This window comes from Thunnus thynnus, chromosome 18 (assembly GCF_963924715.1).
Source record: "Thunnus thynnus chromosome 18, fThuThy2.1, whole genome shotgun sequence".
NCBI classification, from domain to species: Eukaryota; Metazoa; Chordata; class Actinopteri; order Scombriformes; family Scombridae; genus Thunnus; species Thunnus thynnus.
The window spans coordinates 11,506,704-11,520,450 of record NC_089534.1 but is presented as its reverse complement, the minus strand read 5'-3'; the positions used below and the strand labels follow the sequence as shown (position 1 = coordinate 11,520,450).

General features: G+C 41.7%; 1 protein-coding gene across 3 annotated transcripts in view; it reads right to left on the bottom strand.

Moving 5' to 3' along the window:
- The window catches only part of plcb1l (phospholipase C beta 1-like), a 111,431-nt gene that overhangs the window by 76,439 nt on the left and 21,245 nt on the right, over positions 1–13,747 (bottom strand). For all 3 annotated transcript variants that reach the window (XR_010924374.1, XM_067571894.1, XM_067571893.1), the window contains exon 3: positions 2,275–2,343. Coding sequence is in view for 2 of the 3 variants with exons in the window: in XM_067571894.1 (XP_067427995.1) it covers positions 2,275–2,343 (69 nt within the window). In the remaining variant the exon portion in view is untranslated. The remainder of the gene's footprint in view (positions 1–2,274; positions 2,344–13,747) is intronic.

The window sequence follows — 13,747 nt, the reverse complement described above, 5'->3', positions numbered from 1 at the left end:
CAGCCCTTCCATCTGGAGCCCATTTCAGAGCCAGTCTGTTGAGAATGATCGTATCTGAGTCTGACAATATTCGGCTGAGACGCGGGACTCTTGAGTGGCTCAATGAAAGCACTTCTGAAGCTTTCAGAGACATGTCATCGCAAGTCCAACATCTCATCTCATCCCGGTGAGTGTGTTGGTTTCCTGCAATTTGCATGAATGAATGAATACTGCTAAGGGAGCCCTTGAGTGCGAGCAGAAGGAGCATTACAAGCTCAATAAAAAAAAGTAGAGGGGCATATAAATATAAAACTAACAGACACAACAAGACAGTAAAAATAGGAGTATTATGTGCAGTCGACTTGCAGAGTATTAAGTTTAAATCTGAAATGTTGCTTCCTCATTTTAATCCTCTCATATGCTCACAGTAGATAAAGAGACAGAGAGCACGGATCACTAATATTGATCAGTATCATTGATTTTCATTGCAAGGCAACATTTTTAACCAGAGTTGATTCAAATTTGTTTAAAATGTTATTTTGCCATGACAGTCATTATAGTGTATTTTTGTGCATGTGCCCTCAAAGCATTAAACGCCTGCAGAAAATGTATGAATGAATGCAAAACCACAGTTCATGTTTTTTTCATATTTTTTTCAGCCTTTGTGCATTTCTTTCAAGCTGAAGTTAACAGCACAGTGATCCTTTCACGTTCTGACAAGATTCTTGAGAAGTGTGAGGGACAAAATGCTTGAGAGGCAAGTCATGAAAAGAGCTGTCCACTTACAGCAACTGCTGCCTGGTGTTATTTGTACTTCTCGCCTTCGACCTCACATCATCTTTGAGTCCTTCCTTCTCTCCTCTCATCCTTTCTCTCATCCTTACATAAAAAAATCTCTTCTTGGTTTTCCTTCTACTCTCTCTGCTTTCCTTTCTTTCATCCCTGCATATTCTTCATTATCCCCCCTCCCTCTCTCCTTTTCCTCCCTTCCTCTCCTCTCCTCATCTCATCAAACTCCACAGACAGTGTGTCTCACTGGTGCTCCCATTACAATGCCCAGGGTGCATCACCACTCCATCTCCCAGTAATGGATTTCCAATGCTTCGACCATCTTACCTATCACGTGGTCATGTCTCCTCCCTGGGTAGCATCACTCTGTAAGCTGTTTAGAAATGCATGAATCCTCTCTGTGTTATTGTACTCATTCCATCATTACTCACTCCCCAGACAGAGCAGCAGTGCGCGACCCCCACCCGCTTCTCCCGATGCACCGAGTCAAACCGATGAAGACTGCTGCTGCTGCTATAATAACACCTCATCACATGATTGAGTAGAACCAAAAGCAAGATGAAATTGAGTCATTATGTAGGGATGTGTAACAGAGTGAGTGGATAAGAATGCGGGTTATTGTTCTAATCATTGCTTGGTAAGTGGGAAATTAACTGCGAGAACTGAATTTGGCTTCGTAACTGCTCCAGAATATGCCAAATTCCTTGACAGTTCCAGCGTGCCAGATTAAAAAAATGTGTGTACACATTCTTCTCACATTGCTTAAAATCAACAGCATTTTAATTAGCTGTGAAATAGCAATTATGATACCCCGGACAGGCGTGCTTTCCCGGGAAACCATCCATGTACTGTTCCTGTGCGGGTTTGAATTTGAATCATGTTTGTCAGTCTTGAGTGTCATTTGATCCACACGTCCTCACTTTTGTCTTCCCATCACTGTCTAAAAGCTATTCTAAACGTGTGCAGATGGATCGTGAATGGCACCCATAGCTTTACACACACAGTTACACACAAATGCAAATCAATCAAGAGTAACTTCAGTGCAAAATATGAAGTTATGAAAGTCGTTAACTACACCTCCCATACAAAGAGCTGCACCCATTTCATATACATGTGGGTATAGACACACAAGTCAATCAGATGTTAATCATTACAACCGTCTGAACTGATTTCATTCCGATCCAGGACAGAGTTTTTGGCTGGACAGCTATAAAGACATTTTCTGATTCATGGTCAGACTCACACCCACTCATGGCTTTTACTTTTGTGCAAAAACAAACACTTACAAAGTGTATCATCACCCCCCCAAAAATGTCTGCCCTGTCCTTTTAATACATTGCTCATTGTGTTCCCAGAGGCACCTCAACAGATGGAAACAAGAGCAACAGAGAAACTATTGAAAAATATATAAGGTGTGGATATTAAACACATCTGAAGAAATCGTTTTACATGCATATCCATGTTTCTAACTGACTCTGGGCAAACAACTCAAACTAATGGGCTTACCTTTGGCGTTTTGGTGCATTTTCCATTCCTGGCATCTTTTATGTATGCTATATCCAGTAGGTCTGTATCCTGTAAACAAGGAGAAACACAGCTACATCAGTATTAATGTCAACCAAGTGTTAAATCCAAGCCTTCAAAGACAGTTCAGGGTACAAACACTTTCTGTGCCCATGGGAGCTTTTTGGAATCCAAGGGCAAAGAAAAATTTCATTGTCCCTTTCTATTTCCAAACCTGCCACCTGTAGCTGTAGGCATTGTGTGTTTGTGAAGACCACAAATGTGTTCGGACACACATTAGCCTCATTACTGGATGTCATGTGGGAGTCATTCAGTGTGTCATTGTAGTGTCATGCACGGAATTAGTACAAAAATGTAATGTTCCCATGTTGACTAATGACCTGACTTAATGAGCACTGGCTCTTCACAAGCACACAAACAAATACTCAAAATAGATTTCTGGAGAATTTCCTCATAACATCTGATACTTGTCTGGTGTGGCATACCAGAAACCAAAGAAAAAGGCCCCGATTATATTTCACGAGAGGTAATATCCTTAGCTGCAACACACCACTGGACTCAATGTTGGCAGGGAAAACATGGTTGGATACCAAAACACTCCACACATAAACAATGTTCTATGGTGCTGCATGATGCTCTGCCACAACACCTTGCCACAGCTTGGCTGGACTCAGCTGTGCGAGTGGTAGTCAACTGGCAAAGAGACACAACATGCCACTGTAATGAAGTCAGTCTTAAAATTAGATCAGAACACCATGAATATAATCAGTTAAGAAAGGCTCTCTGTAACGGCAGTAGCGATATCACTGCTAATTCAAATGGAAACATAGGTTCCATTGTTGATTAATTATTGACAAAAAAGTGTGGGAAGCCACGTCAGAGTTTGTTGTTCCATCTTACAGGTCCAGCATTTCGCCAACGTGCCACAAAGAAGATCACACTATTATGATGCCGAGGCAAACTGGGACAGAGTTCAAATAAGAGCAGTGAAATATTGACAACATACAAATGTGTCAGCAGAAAGCTTGTAATCACTTGCATAGCTTGAGAGAGAGATTCAAATAGTGGTTATCATTTGATGTATTTCATGTATATATTATGTAACAAATGTTGTTTTCAAAGTAAGGGGTCAATGTTTGTTCTCAATTCAATGTGTTAGTAATGTCACTGTGACACTGCGGTATAAGAAATCCTACACCTAGGCTAGTTGAACATGTCTCTATCTGAGGGTTGTTTGCTCACCTCTGGGATTACCTTGAGATATCTTTGCCTTAAGCCTAATGTCTTAGAAACTGTGTGGATCATGAGATCACAAGCTTAATTTGAAGCATGTCCTTGTTTGAAATTATTGCCCATTAGGGTGTGAGATCATCCTATGACCAGACTTGTTTGTAAGAGGGAGTAACAGTTTATGCAAGTGTCCATTTAGGGACTGGACTGTTTTTAACTTTGCTTCTGGAGAAGTATGAAGCTGTCTGGTTTGTGTTTGCAATCTTTAGAGAAGAGACTGGCTTAAGAGGAAGGGCTGGCTAAACAACATGCTTTCTCTCCAAAAATACAAGATAATTGGTATTTGGATATTGGTATAATTGTTATTGATTGTGTATTGGATTGTACAGTGTCTACAACTGCCTCAACAAGTAACAATGTTTAATGCTTTCTTTATGTCTTTGTGTGGTTCTTGAGCAACGATACAAACATTTTCACAACAACAACACTGAAGTTTCCTTCCTTCCTCTTAAATAACAGATATCATTTTTTAAAACTAACCATCTACAAGTGGACACACACCACACATACGGCATGAATTATGCATCCATCAAACTCATCCGTCTGTCCATTCACGCACCCAACAACCCATCAGCCAGCTCTGTTTTGTGCAATTTGCACAGCTATTGTCCCTTAAACAACCATTAATGTGGTTAGCAGTAAATATACACAAATCCAATCATACAGAAGGCCTCTGGTACCTTCCTTCAGTCACCACATCCCTTTATCTAGATTATTGCTCTGTCAATCTCTCTGGGAGGGAGCCAAGACATGAGGTGGAAAATTAACCAGAGTGAACTGTGTGTCCACTCAGGATTATCAGGAGAGACAAGGAGCGACAGGGGCTTGACGGTATCTCCAGCCGCACAACCAGTATCTGTCTATCTAAAGGCCATAGGCTTGGTGGAAAATTGCACCCAGCCTACTAATCCATGCCTACCTTAGTGGTCCCCAATAATATTTTTACTCATATTTTCATTCAAAAAAATCTTTTTATTTATGAAAATATGAATGTATGAGTGTATCTAAGTTTAGGGTTTTGTCTTCTGCAAATTCTTCTTCTCAAGGTGCAAAAATAATGCATGGACTGGTTATTTTGCCTCTTAACAGAAATGAATGGAAAAAAGTTGTATGGGGACCACAGATCAGTTTGTTTGTCCAAAGTTGAATAAGACAAAAATCTGCACTTCTTGCAACTATAGAGAGTAAATATTGCTCAGCAGAGATCATAAAAAAGGTTGTCATTGTGCTAGAGGCACAGTCTGTCTCCATATGCTGTAAGAGACAGAAATTAAAGCACTCTATTCTACAGCTGTAACCCACAAGGACAAGCTATTCCTTCTCTGCGGTGCATAGCATCAATTAGGCTATCCCTGTGTGCACAGAGAGAGCCTCTGAGTCAAAGGTTAACGCCCACATCGGGTCTGCAAATGCTTGCCTTTGAAGTCTCTTTAGAGAGACGGAGCTCCGCATGGGGGCCTGGTGGAACAGTGAGGCTTCAGGAAGCAGCTCGCTGATGGGGTCCTTTTTGTGCCCTCTGGCCCTGCACAGTTAACACAGCTCTAAGCCGGTCCAGCGTCATCAGTTAAGTGTTAACCTGTACAGCTGACTCATTAAAGGTAAAGCAAACTGCCTGTATGGGTGACAAGCTGCTTACACAGTGTGCAACTAAGATGATACGCATGTAGCCATTACTGTGACATCTAAAGGCCTGTGTCAGCATCTGTTTCGGTCTGAAGAGGCTTGCTCAGTGTGCAGATGTAAATAGAAGTTGATGCCAATGACATTTTATTGATATTGACTTGGATTAATAATTGCAGACACTGCACAGTTTGTTAATTAAAGTACTTTTTTTCAGTCGAGCTGTCCAGCCATTATTTCTCCTGTCTAGTTTCTCTCATCTATTTCCTATAAAATATGTTCTTTATCTTTTAATTTCTGTCATCTCTCTTTATTTATCACCGTCTCCCTCTCTCGCTCTGTCTTTTTGTCTCTTATATCCCCCTCTCTGTCTCAGGGCATTTCTGTGTGCCACAAAACCGTGAGCAGGGATCCAAAGCCTATTAAGATCCGTGGCACGTCCAGGAAGCAAGCAGGGCCAGCGGGAGAGAAACCACAGAAATTAATGAACATGCTTAACCTGCGCTGGCCCTGGGCTCTGTTTTCTGTTCCTGTTTGTCTATCTCTGCTGTGGAGCTGCTGTTCCCACAACATCTGCAACATGCTGCCTTCCTTTTAAAATGAAACCTATTCCTTTTCCAAGGAGCAAGTAAAGAGTGCGGTGTTTATTTGAAACTTTGCAGGAAATTCATCATTGATCTGTGAGTCATTTTGTTGTCAAATGTGCCTCTGCTTCAGGCACTTTGTACATTTATACACCATGTTCTTGTGTTAGACCACTCTTTGCTATCCTTTAATTTGAACATTGAGCTCACCTGCGTATGTAATGTGATACATAAAACTTGACTTGAGGCTAACTGTGAAGAAAATCTGTTACAAGGTGTTTTGAATAAAACAACCTTTACTGAGAATCGAAAATGGCAGAGGCTGGCCAGGCTTGTTGGTCTCTCTATTGCCCTTTGAAGCAACGCACTTTCACAGTGGTACAAGAGAGAAAAGGATGTGCTGGTGTGAGAAAGAAGGTTAAGGAAACATGGAGTAGAAGGTGGAGATGGGGAAAAGGATAAGTGGAAATGGGTCAACTGACAGCTATGGGTTAGCTTGCTTATTTACCAACAGCATGCTTGACAACCTCCAGGTTGAAAATGGATATGTACTCCACAGGGCTCAGGGCTTCTGCTGAGCAACGGAGACAAGGAGCAAAGAAAGTGAGGGCAGGAAGGAGGGAGAGGTGAATATGCGCAAAGTAAACGAGGGGGGAGACATCTGAGGCAGGACTGTTGTGTTTATTGTACCAAGGCCATGCTTGGGAAAATACACGGCATTGTCTCTCTTGCTGCTATTTGTCAAGTCAAGTCAATTTTATTTGTATAGCACATTTCATACACAGGTAAACTTAATGTGCTTTCCAGTAAAACACAGAACATATTAAACAAATGAAATAGAAAACACATATATAAAATACTCCATATAAATAAATTAACCTTTCAGCCACCCATACAACACACACACATATATGGTACATACAGTTTTTATAACCCCTGTCCTATTCCTACTATAGCACTCACACATGGACTACAGCAGGTGCATACAAAGGCACACACATACACACACACACATACACACACACACACACACACACACACACACACACACACACAAACACACACACACAAACACACACATACACACACATACACATACAACCACCAAAAGCCTGAGAAAAACAATGTTTTAAGATTGCTTTTAAAATGAGATACAGTTGCAGCAGATCTCAGGTCGACGGGCAGTTTGTTCCGGTGAACAGCATCATAGTGACTAAATGCACCTTTACCTGATTTAGGTTTAATTCTGGGTATATTGAGGAGACACATGCTTGATGATCTGAGGGATCTGATTGGTAATAATAATTATCTAAAATAACAAGATGATAGGCCAATATCAAGAGGTCACACAGACTATACATGTCAGGGTGGCCCCTAACCCCTTAATGCCATCTCTTTGACATAAATAACCTCCTGTAAACACACAAAGAAGAATGCAACAGAAGTTAAAGATACAATAGATGAGATGTTTTGGGTTTTATGTGGTGCAGAGCTACATGAGACTTTTGCATAACCAAGTGCTCTCCTGCATTCTCTTTGGATAAGAGTCTTCAAAGGCCCACTGACACAGGAACAGATGATTCTGGGCATGGATGTGTCCCCAAATCATGATAAATGGTAAATGCATTTATATAGTCTTATTGACCACTCAAAGTGCTTTATAATACATGTAAACATTCACCCATTCACACACACACATTGATACCCTGATGGCGGAGGCTGCCATGCAAGGTGCAAACCTGCTCATTAGGAGCGATCATAAACAGAACTAATACTTATCTGGAACAAAACACACCAAAGCTGCACAGGTGCTATGCCTGTACTTTAAGTGGCACTCCAGTGACACTTGGCTGCCAGGAAACATGTACTGTTATGAGGGAAAATGGTTTGTGGAGAGCTGCACTTGAACTTAGTTGAGAGTCACATTCACTCTGCTGCTCCACTCTTGGGTTCCTATAGAGCAACTCTTAACAGCCCCACAGTGTTAAAGTCACAAACCCCCTCACCTAAAGTGGCTGACTAAAGAGATAGAGAGCTGCCAACAGCCAGACAAAAGAGCAGAAAGTTTGTATGTAGGAGGAACATGATTTTGTGTACATTTTGCATTTAAATGTATGCACATACAGTATACATGTGTGCATCTTCTGCACTGATAGCACAAATGCTGCTTCCTACCAGTAGTCTACGATGGCTTAAAACTCACAAGAAGATCTATTACATTTAAAATTATTTCCATGGATTAAATGGTTTATTAAACAGTATGAAGTGGAGAGTGACAGCAAAAGTGGGAGAGAAATGAGGTACGGCATATGACAAAGGCCTTGAGCCAAATTGGAGAGCCTGACATTGCCACAGGGCTGCCCAAGGGTCTATTTAAACTGAGCAACTTACTCACTCTGATTTTCATCCATCCACCCTGTTCTCTATCTCCAGTTCCCCCTCTCCCTTCTCTTCCAGTACAACATCAAAAAACTGAAATAAAATCTTCAAACAAATCAATGCTCTGTTGCGAGCAATCCACAAAGGACAATTCCCACTACAATGGCATTAAAATGAATTGAAAGCAGTTACCCCCGACACAACTGTGTATTTTTCTTCAGAGTCTCATTGGCTGTATATCTGTAAAATTGATTTTGAACTCACATAAGCTCAAGCAAAGCCTAAAAGTCTCTTTTAATTTAAATTTTTTGTGCAGCTAATTGTGCTACCCGTGCACCCACTCTGAGAAATGTCTAAAAAATTAGGCTAGTTTGTCCCTAACCTCTACTGCTGCAAAATCTGTGTTTTTTCGACAAATGTGCTGTGCTGATGCAGAGATCTCAGCCAGCCACCATGTGGGGCTGCACTGTTTTTTACTTAATCCTGCAAAGGCTTCTCAGCTGTGCTCACACTTCGACTGACCCCTGTACACCCAATATCTGGTCAACTGAATGCCAGCATGCTTCTGACAATCTTAAAGCCATGATGTGTCACAGTTTTATCTGAGCCCTAATTTTACCCTGACATTTAAAAGTTGTGAATGCAGGTAGAGATTTGTCACAAGAGAGAGTGTGAGAAAACATGAGGGAGAGTTATTTATTTTGTAGTTATAAAGTACGTATCTCTCTCATGCGCTTTATCTACCTGTTATCTTTAACAGGTGCAGTCACACCTGGTCTACACACCTGTCCTTCCTGATCTGACCTAAACTGATTGGATTAGTTGTTAACTCACAAACAATCCACTCCTTAAAACAAACCCCCCAAAAAATCCCTGTTTGCTCATTCTGCTTGTGTATCTTTGACAAACTGGTGTTTCTTTGCTTGTTAAAACTATCGAATTCAATTTGTATTACAGTATTTTAAAGGGAATTGACATTGTAGGTACACAGAGACATTGTTTGTTTTGAACTGGACTGATGCTGACAAGCTACAATGAGTTTTATTTATATAATTTTTTGGCACTGCCTTTGGTCCTATTCCCTTCCTCATCCTCTCTGTGCAGTCTGTCATGCTTTGTTGTAAATTCTGTAAATAAGCATTACATTAGTCCTTTAATACCTTGTTCATTGTCACTAAATGCACATCAATCATCCCCTGTTTCAACCTTCAAGTCATGTCTCATTACTTTAAGATCTCATTGGTTGTCGGTTGCCATGTCTGTCACGGACCATTCGGCCAAATTTCCACAGACTTCATGCTGTTTTTAAAATGTAGGTACAGACTTTCACAAATACTGTAGTAATGTAAAAAGGATAATATAGAAGCAAACTGGAGGGATTGTGGATCTTTCAGAATGTAGAATTTACTTGCACCCTATGTGATTTCACATCTTTAAGTTGTCTGTCAAGTCAAAATCAGGATCAGGATATCACATCTACAAATATGATAAGAACGTATCTCTCTGGACTTATGGGTATTCCTATTCCACTAAACCCTCATTGTCAGGTAGCATGCACATCAACATATACATTTAAATGTGCCTTTTCAGTAGGTTGAAATACACATGTAGAGTTAAGTCATAAATATGTGGGTTCATGTGACTTTGGTTATGAGTTTGAGGTTGAGTTCATCACGGTCAGACAGATGGAGAGAGGACACATGGATTAGAGGTCAGGAGGAATGAGGGAAGGAATGAGGAAAGATGGAGAGGGAGGAGTGAGGGAGGAACAGCTTTGTGGTTAAAAAAAAAAAAAAAAAAAAATCACTGAGGCCAAGCGGTGGAGAAGCATGGCTGTGGCTGATAGTGGCTATCAGCAGCCGACATGCTCCGCAAAACAACCAACGTTGAGATAAAAGCCGCAGGAAGCTTTGTTCTATACATCAGCGCACACATTCATGCTTGCACACACATGCACACACACATCAGGTAAAGCACATGCTCACAAACAACTCTATAGGCATATATACACATATGCGCGTGCACACACACACACACACACACACACACACACACACACACACACACACACACTTGTGCATATATACACACAAACTCCAACTCCTCTCTATCATCAATCTGCAGTGTCTGCTGTGTTCAGTCATTATAAATACTCTGTGACGGAGAGCGATGATGTGACCGGCTCTTCAGCTCACATTGGTCACCATTTTCCTTGGAGCGTGCCAGACCAATCAAATCGCGGGCACACACACGCAGACACACACAGTGACGGATGGAGTGTAGTGAGGGATACTGGAGGGAGTGTACTCCTCTCTGATAGATAGCAGAACCGAGTGGGATGACAGAGAAAGCAAAGCTGCTTCCCTCATCTGTCCATCATCCTCTGTTGTTCTCCCTCGCTCCGTCTTTGTTATGCTTTTGGCTGGATTTTTACTTCCCCCCTCCCCCTTCCCTCACGTACTCTATCCTCTCATGTCCATCACTGCCTCCGCTGTCTTGGACATGTGCCTCTCTGTCTCACTCGTCTCACCTATCCTCTCTCTGGACATCTGCCTCCTCTAGTCCTCCTCATCCTCCCCTCCCTTCGTGCTCCCCTCCTGTTTTCTTGCATCTTAACAGCAGCTCTCATGTCTTTGGATGACAGTTCACATCTTGTCTGATCCCCTGCCGACACACACACACACACACACAGAAATGCTAACACACCACCTCCCATCCCTTCCTCCGTCTTCTTCCGTCCTGACTTCTCCACACCATTTACGTCTGCTCCTCTATCTGTGTGGCTTCCTTCAGGCACACTGTGGATGACTCTTATCTGCTGCAGTGAAACATCTGAGATCCCCTTCAGAGTCCTTGGAGAGTGAGAGTGCAGGAATGCACAAACACATAAAAAATCCCCAGAAAGCTTCAACTGAGGTAATTAAAGGCCAGACAAGACACAAATACAGACACTGCAATACATACACACTCACACACTGTAATGCACTTGCACACACATGCAACCTTTTTATGTCAGACCTTTTTTCTATTCAGTCAGAAAATACAGTTTCCTCTGGGCGTCTATACAACCTCTCCTTATATTCTTCTTCTTTCTGAATACTAAACTCACCATGTCATTGCAGAGAGTTTTCACACAAATAAAATTCTTGGCATTCAAGCAATGGCTGAAAGGTATGTTCAACCACAACACGTCTCTCGATTCAAGACTGTGAGCTACAAGTGAGCAGCGTGCCTGTGTGTGCTTGTGCTCTGCTGGGGCTCTCCACTGAAGTCCTTTGAGAATCACTGCCAGTGGCAGATACAGTGCAGCTCTGGCTCTCATCTCTCACATCGCCTCATTTAGACACCTCCTAAGTGCAATCCACGGGCCCTTTGAAGTCAGGACAAAGCGGACGGCTTAGAGAAATGCATTTTTCACTTTCTTTCTGCAGGCAAAGCTTTTGTCACTCTCTCTGTATCTGTGTCTGTTCCTCCCCAAGATCATTCCTTAAAACACTCTCTAGTTATCCTTCTTTCTCCGTTTACACTTTTCTTGTGTCTAACTTGAACAGTTTGATCAGTGCATGTTAACACTAAATACAGTGCAATGAGAGAGAGTAAAGGACAGGATATTAGGTTTACATACAAAACAAAATACTTTCCAAAAGATGATTTAAAACACAAAACACAGTTAAGAGTATTGTTTACACATTCTGTGTCATTTCCATGATGTCAACTGAACCGTTTGACTAAGTCCCCACTGAAAGTGTTTATCAAGACATGTCACTGAAGCCACTGAACATGTAAGCACTCTCGACTAGAATCTGACCAATATTGGGTTTTTGAGGTGAATATCAATATGGATGTTTGAGAGTTAAACAAAACTAAGTCTTGCTACAGCCATGCTAGCGGCTCTGTGAGAATGTACCAGGCACAGCGGTGCTTTAAGCTAAATGTGGATGTCAGCATACTTACAATGACAATGCTAACATGATGTTTAGGAGGTTATGTTTGTTCACAATGACAGCTTAGTGTGTTAGCTTGCTAACATTTGCTAATTAGCACAAAACACAAATTGTCTTTAGTTCTTTAGGTATGTCAGATTGGTCATAAACCAACTGACCAACAAACTGACATTGCTGTCCCTTGAGCCATGCCGCTAGCGTGACTAAAAATAAGACTAGGTCAAAACCTAGTATATGGCTGGACCGTGTATGAAACGCTAGAGGGCTTTTAATTTGAAACAACAGATATAGGAAGTGGTGACTCGTGGCGACACCCAGCTGAGGCAAAGGGTGTAACTTCATCACTCAGTCACACACATTCGTGTTTATAGGGCTGGCCCTGCTGTTGCGGTCCAGCCAATAAACTTTTTAGTTCTCTCTGGTGGCCAAACTATGTAACAGCCGCACTGTTTCTAAATCACCTCAAACATATCTGTATTCCTCTACTGCAATTTCTTGTTCCTTGACATTACTGAATAATAAAATATAATAAAATAACGTAAACTGAGCCATGCTGATGTATTGGTCAGGCTCTACTCTTGACCCGCTGCTACTCTGAAGCAAAGTGCCTTTTTATCCTCTTTCCTGTCAAAGAAACCACAGGCAATTATGAGTCTTTGTCAATAGGTCCTAAAAGCATTTGATACAAAAAATAGAATAAAGACACCATATCACCATCAGCAGAACACAATCAGACAGCCAAATGGAGAAAATCTGTCTAAAAGGTTTCACTGCCACCCTGGCCTCAGCTTGTCTCCTAATGTACTGATGAAAAGTAATTCTCCATGTCCCTCTCGTCCTCTCTTCTAATGCGCCAGGTGTCGTTTCTCTCCCTCCCGTCATGTAACTCTCGAGGAAGGCTCTCAGAGAGGAGCTGGTGCTGGTATTTTAAGTATGGCAGACTGCTGTGCTTTTTGTCTTGCCCCAGAGCACCTCCAAGCTGTTTAAATTTGATACCTTCTTATCATTCCACCAAACTGAATTGACTTTAATGGGTAAAGAAAGGCGACTGACCCACATTTGTGACACACTTAATTGCTCGAGCGGAAATGGAACGGCGAGAGGAAGAGGGGAGTCTGAGGGACCTGAAATTCGGGGATGGACAACAGATTGCTTGGCAGGATTCACTCCAGCACACCATTTATCAGTCAAAAAACAATGAGGGGTCATTGTGCAATGTAAGATACAGTAAACATATCGCTATGATAGTGGATAAAGGGGATTTCTGGGGTTTTTTCCTAACCTAAGTTTGTATGTGTCTGTGTAGAGATGTTAATAAACGAAAATAAAGGCCAAAATGAGTCCCTCAGTGTGTTGTTAATAAGCCGTCTGACATGAACATTTGGAGATGGAGAGACAGCAGCTGGATAATTGCGACAGAGTACAAAGGAATTCAGTGAAAAGCAGCAGGGTGGCATGAAAACTCAGAAACCCCTAGCTTGTGGGAATTACAGCCCTCTCGAACATCAGAAGCTCATCTAATGTAATTATTGCGATTAGTCTGTATCGAAGCAATCAATAACACAAAGTAAAAATCTGTCTGAGAGAGCTGTCGCAATATGAGACGAGTACAATTCAGGGTTTCTTAGAGTGAGCACG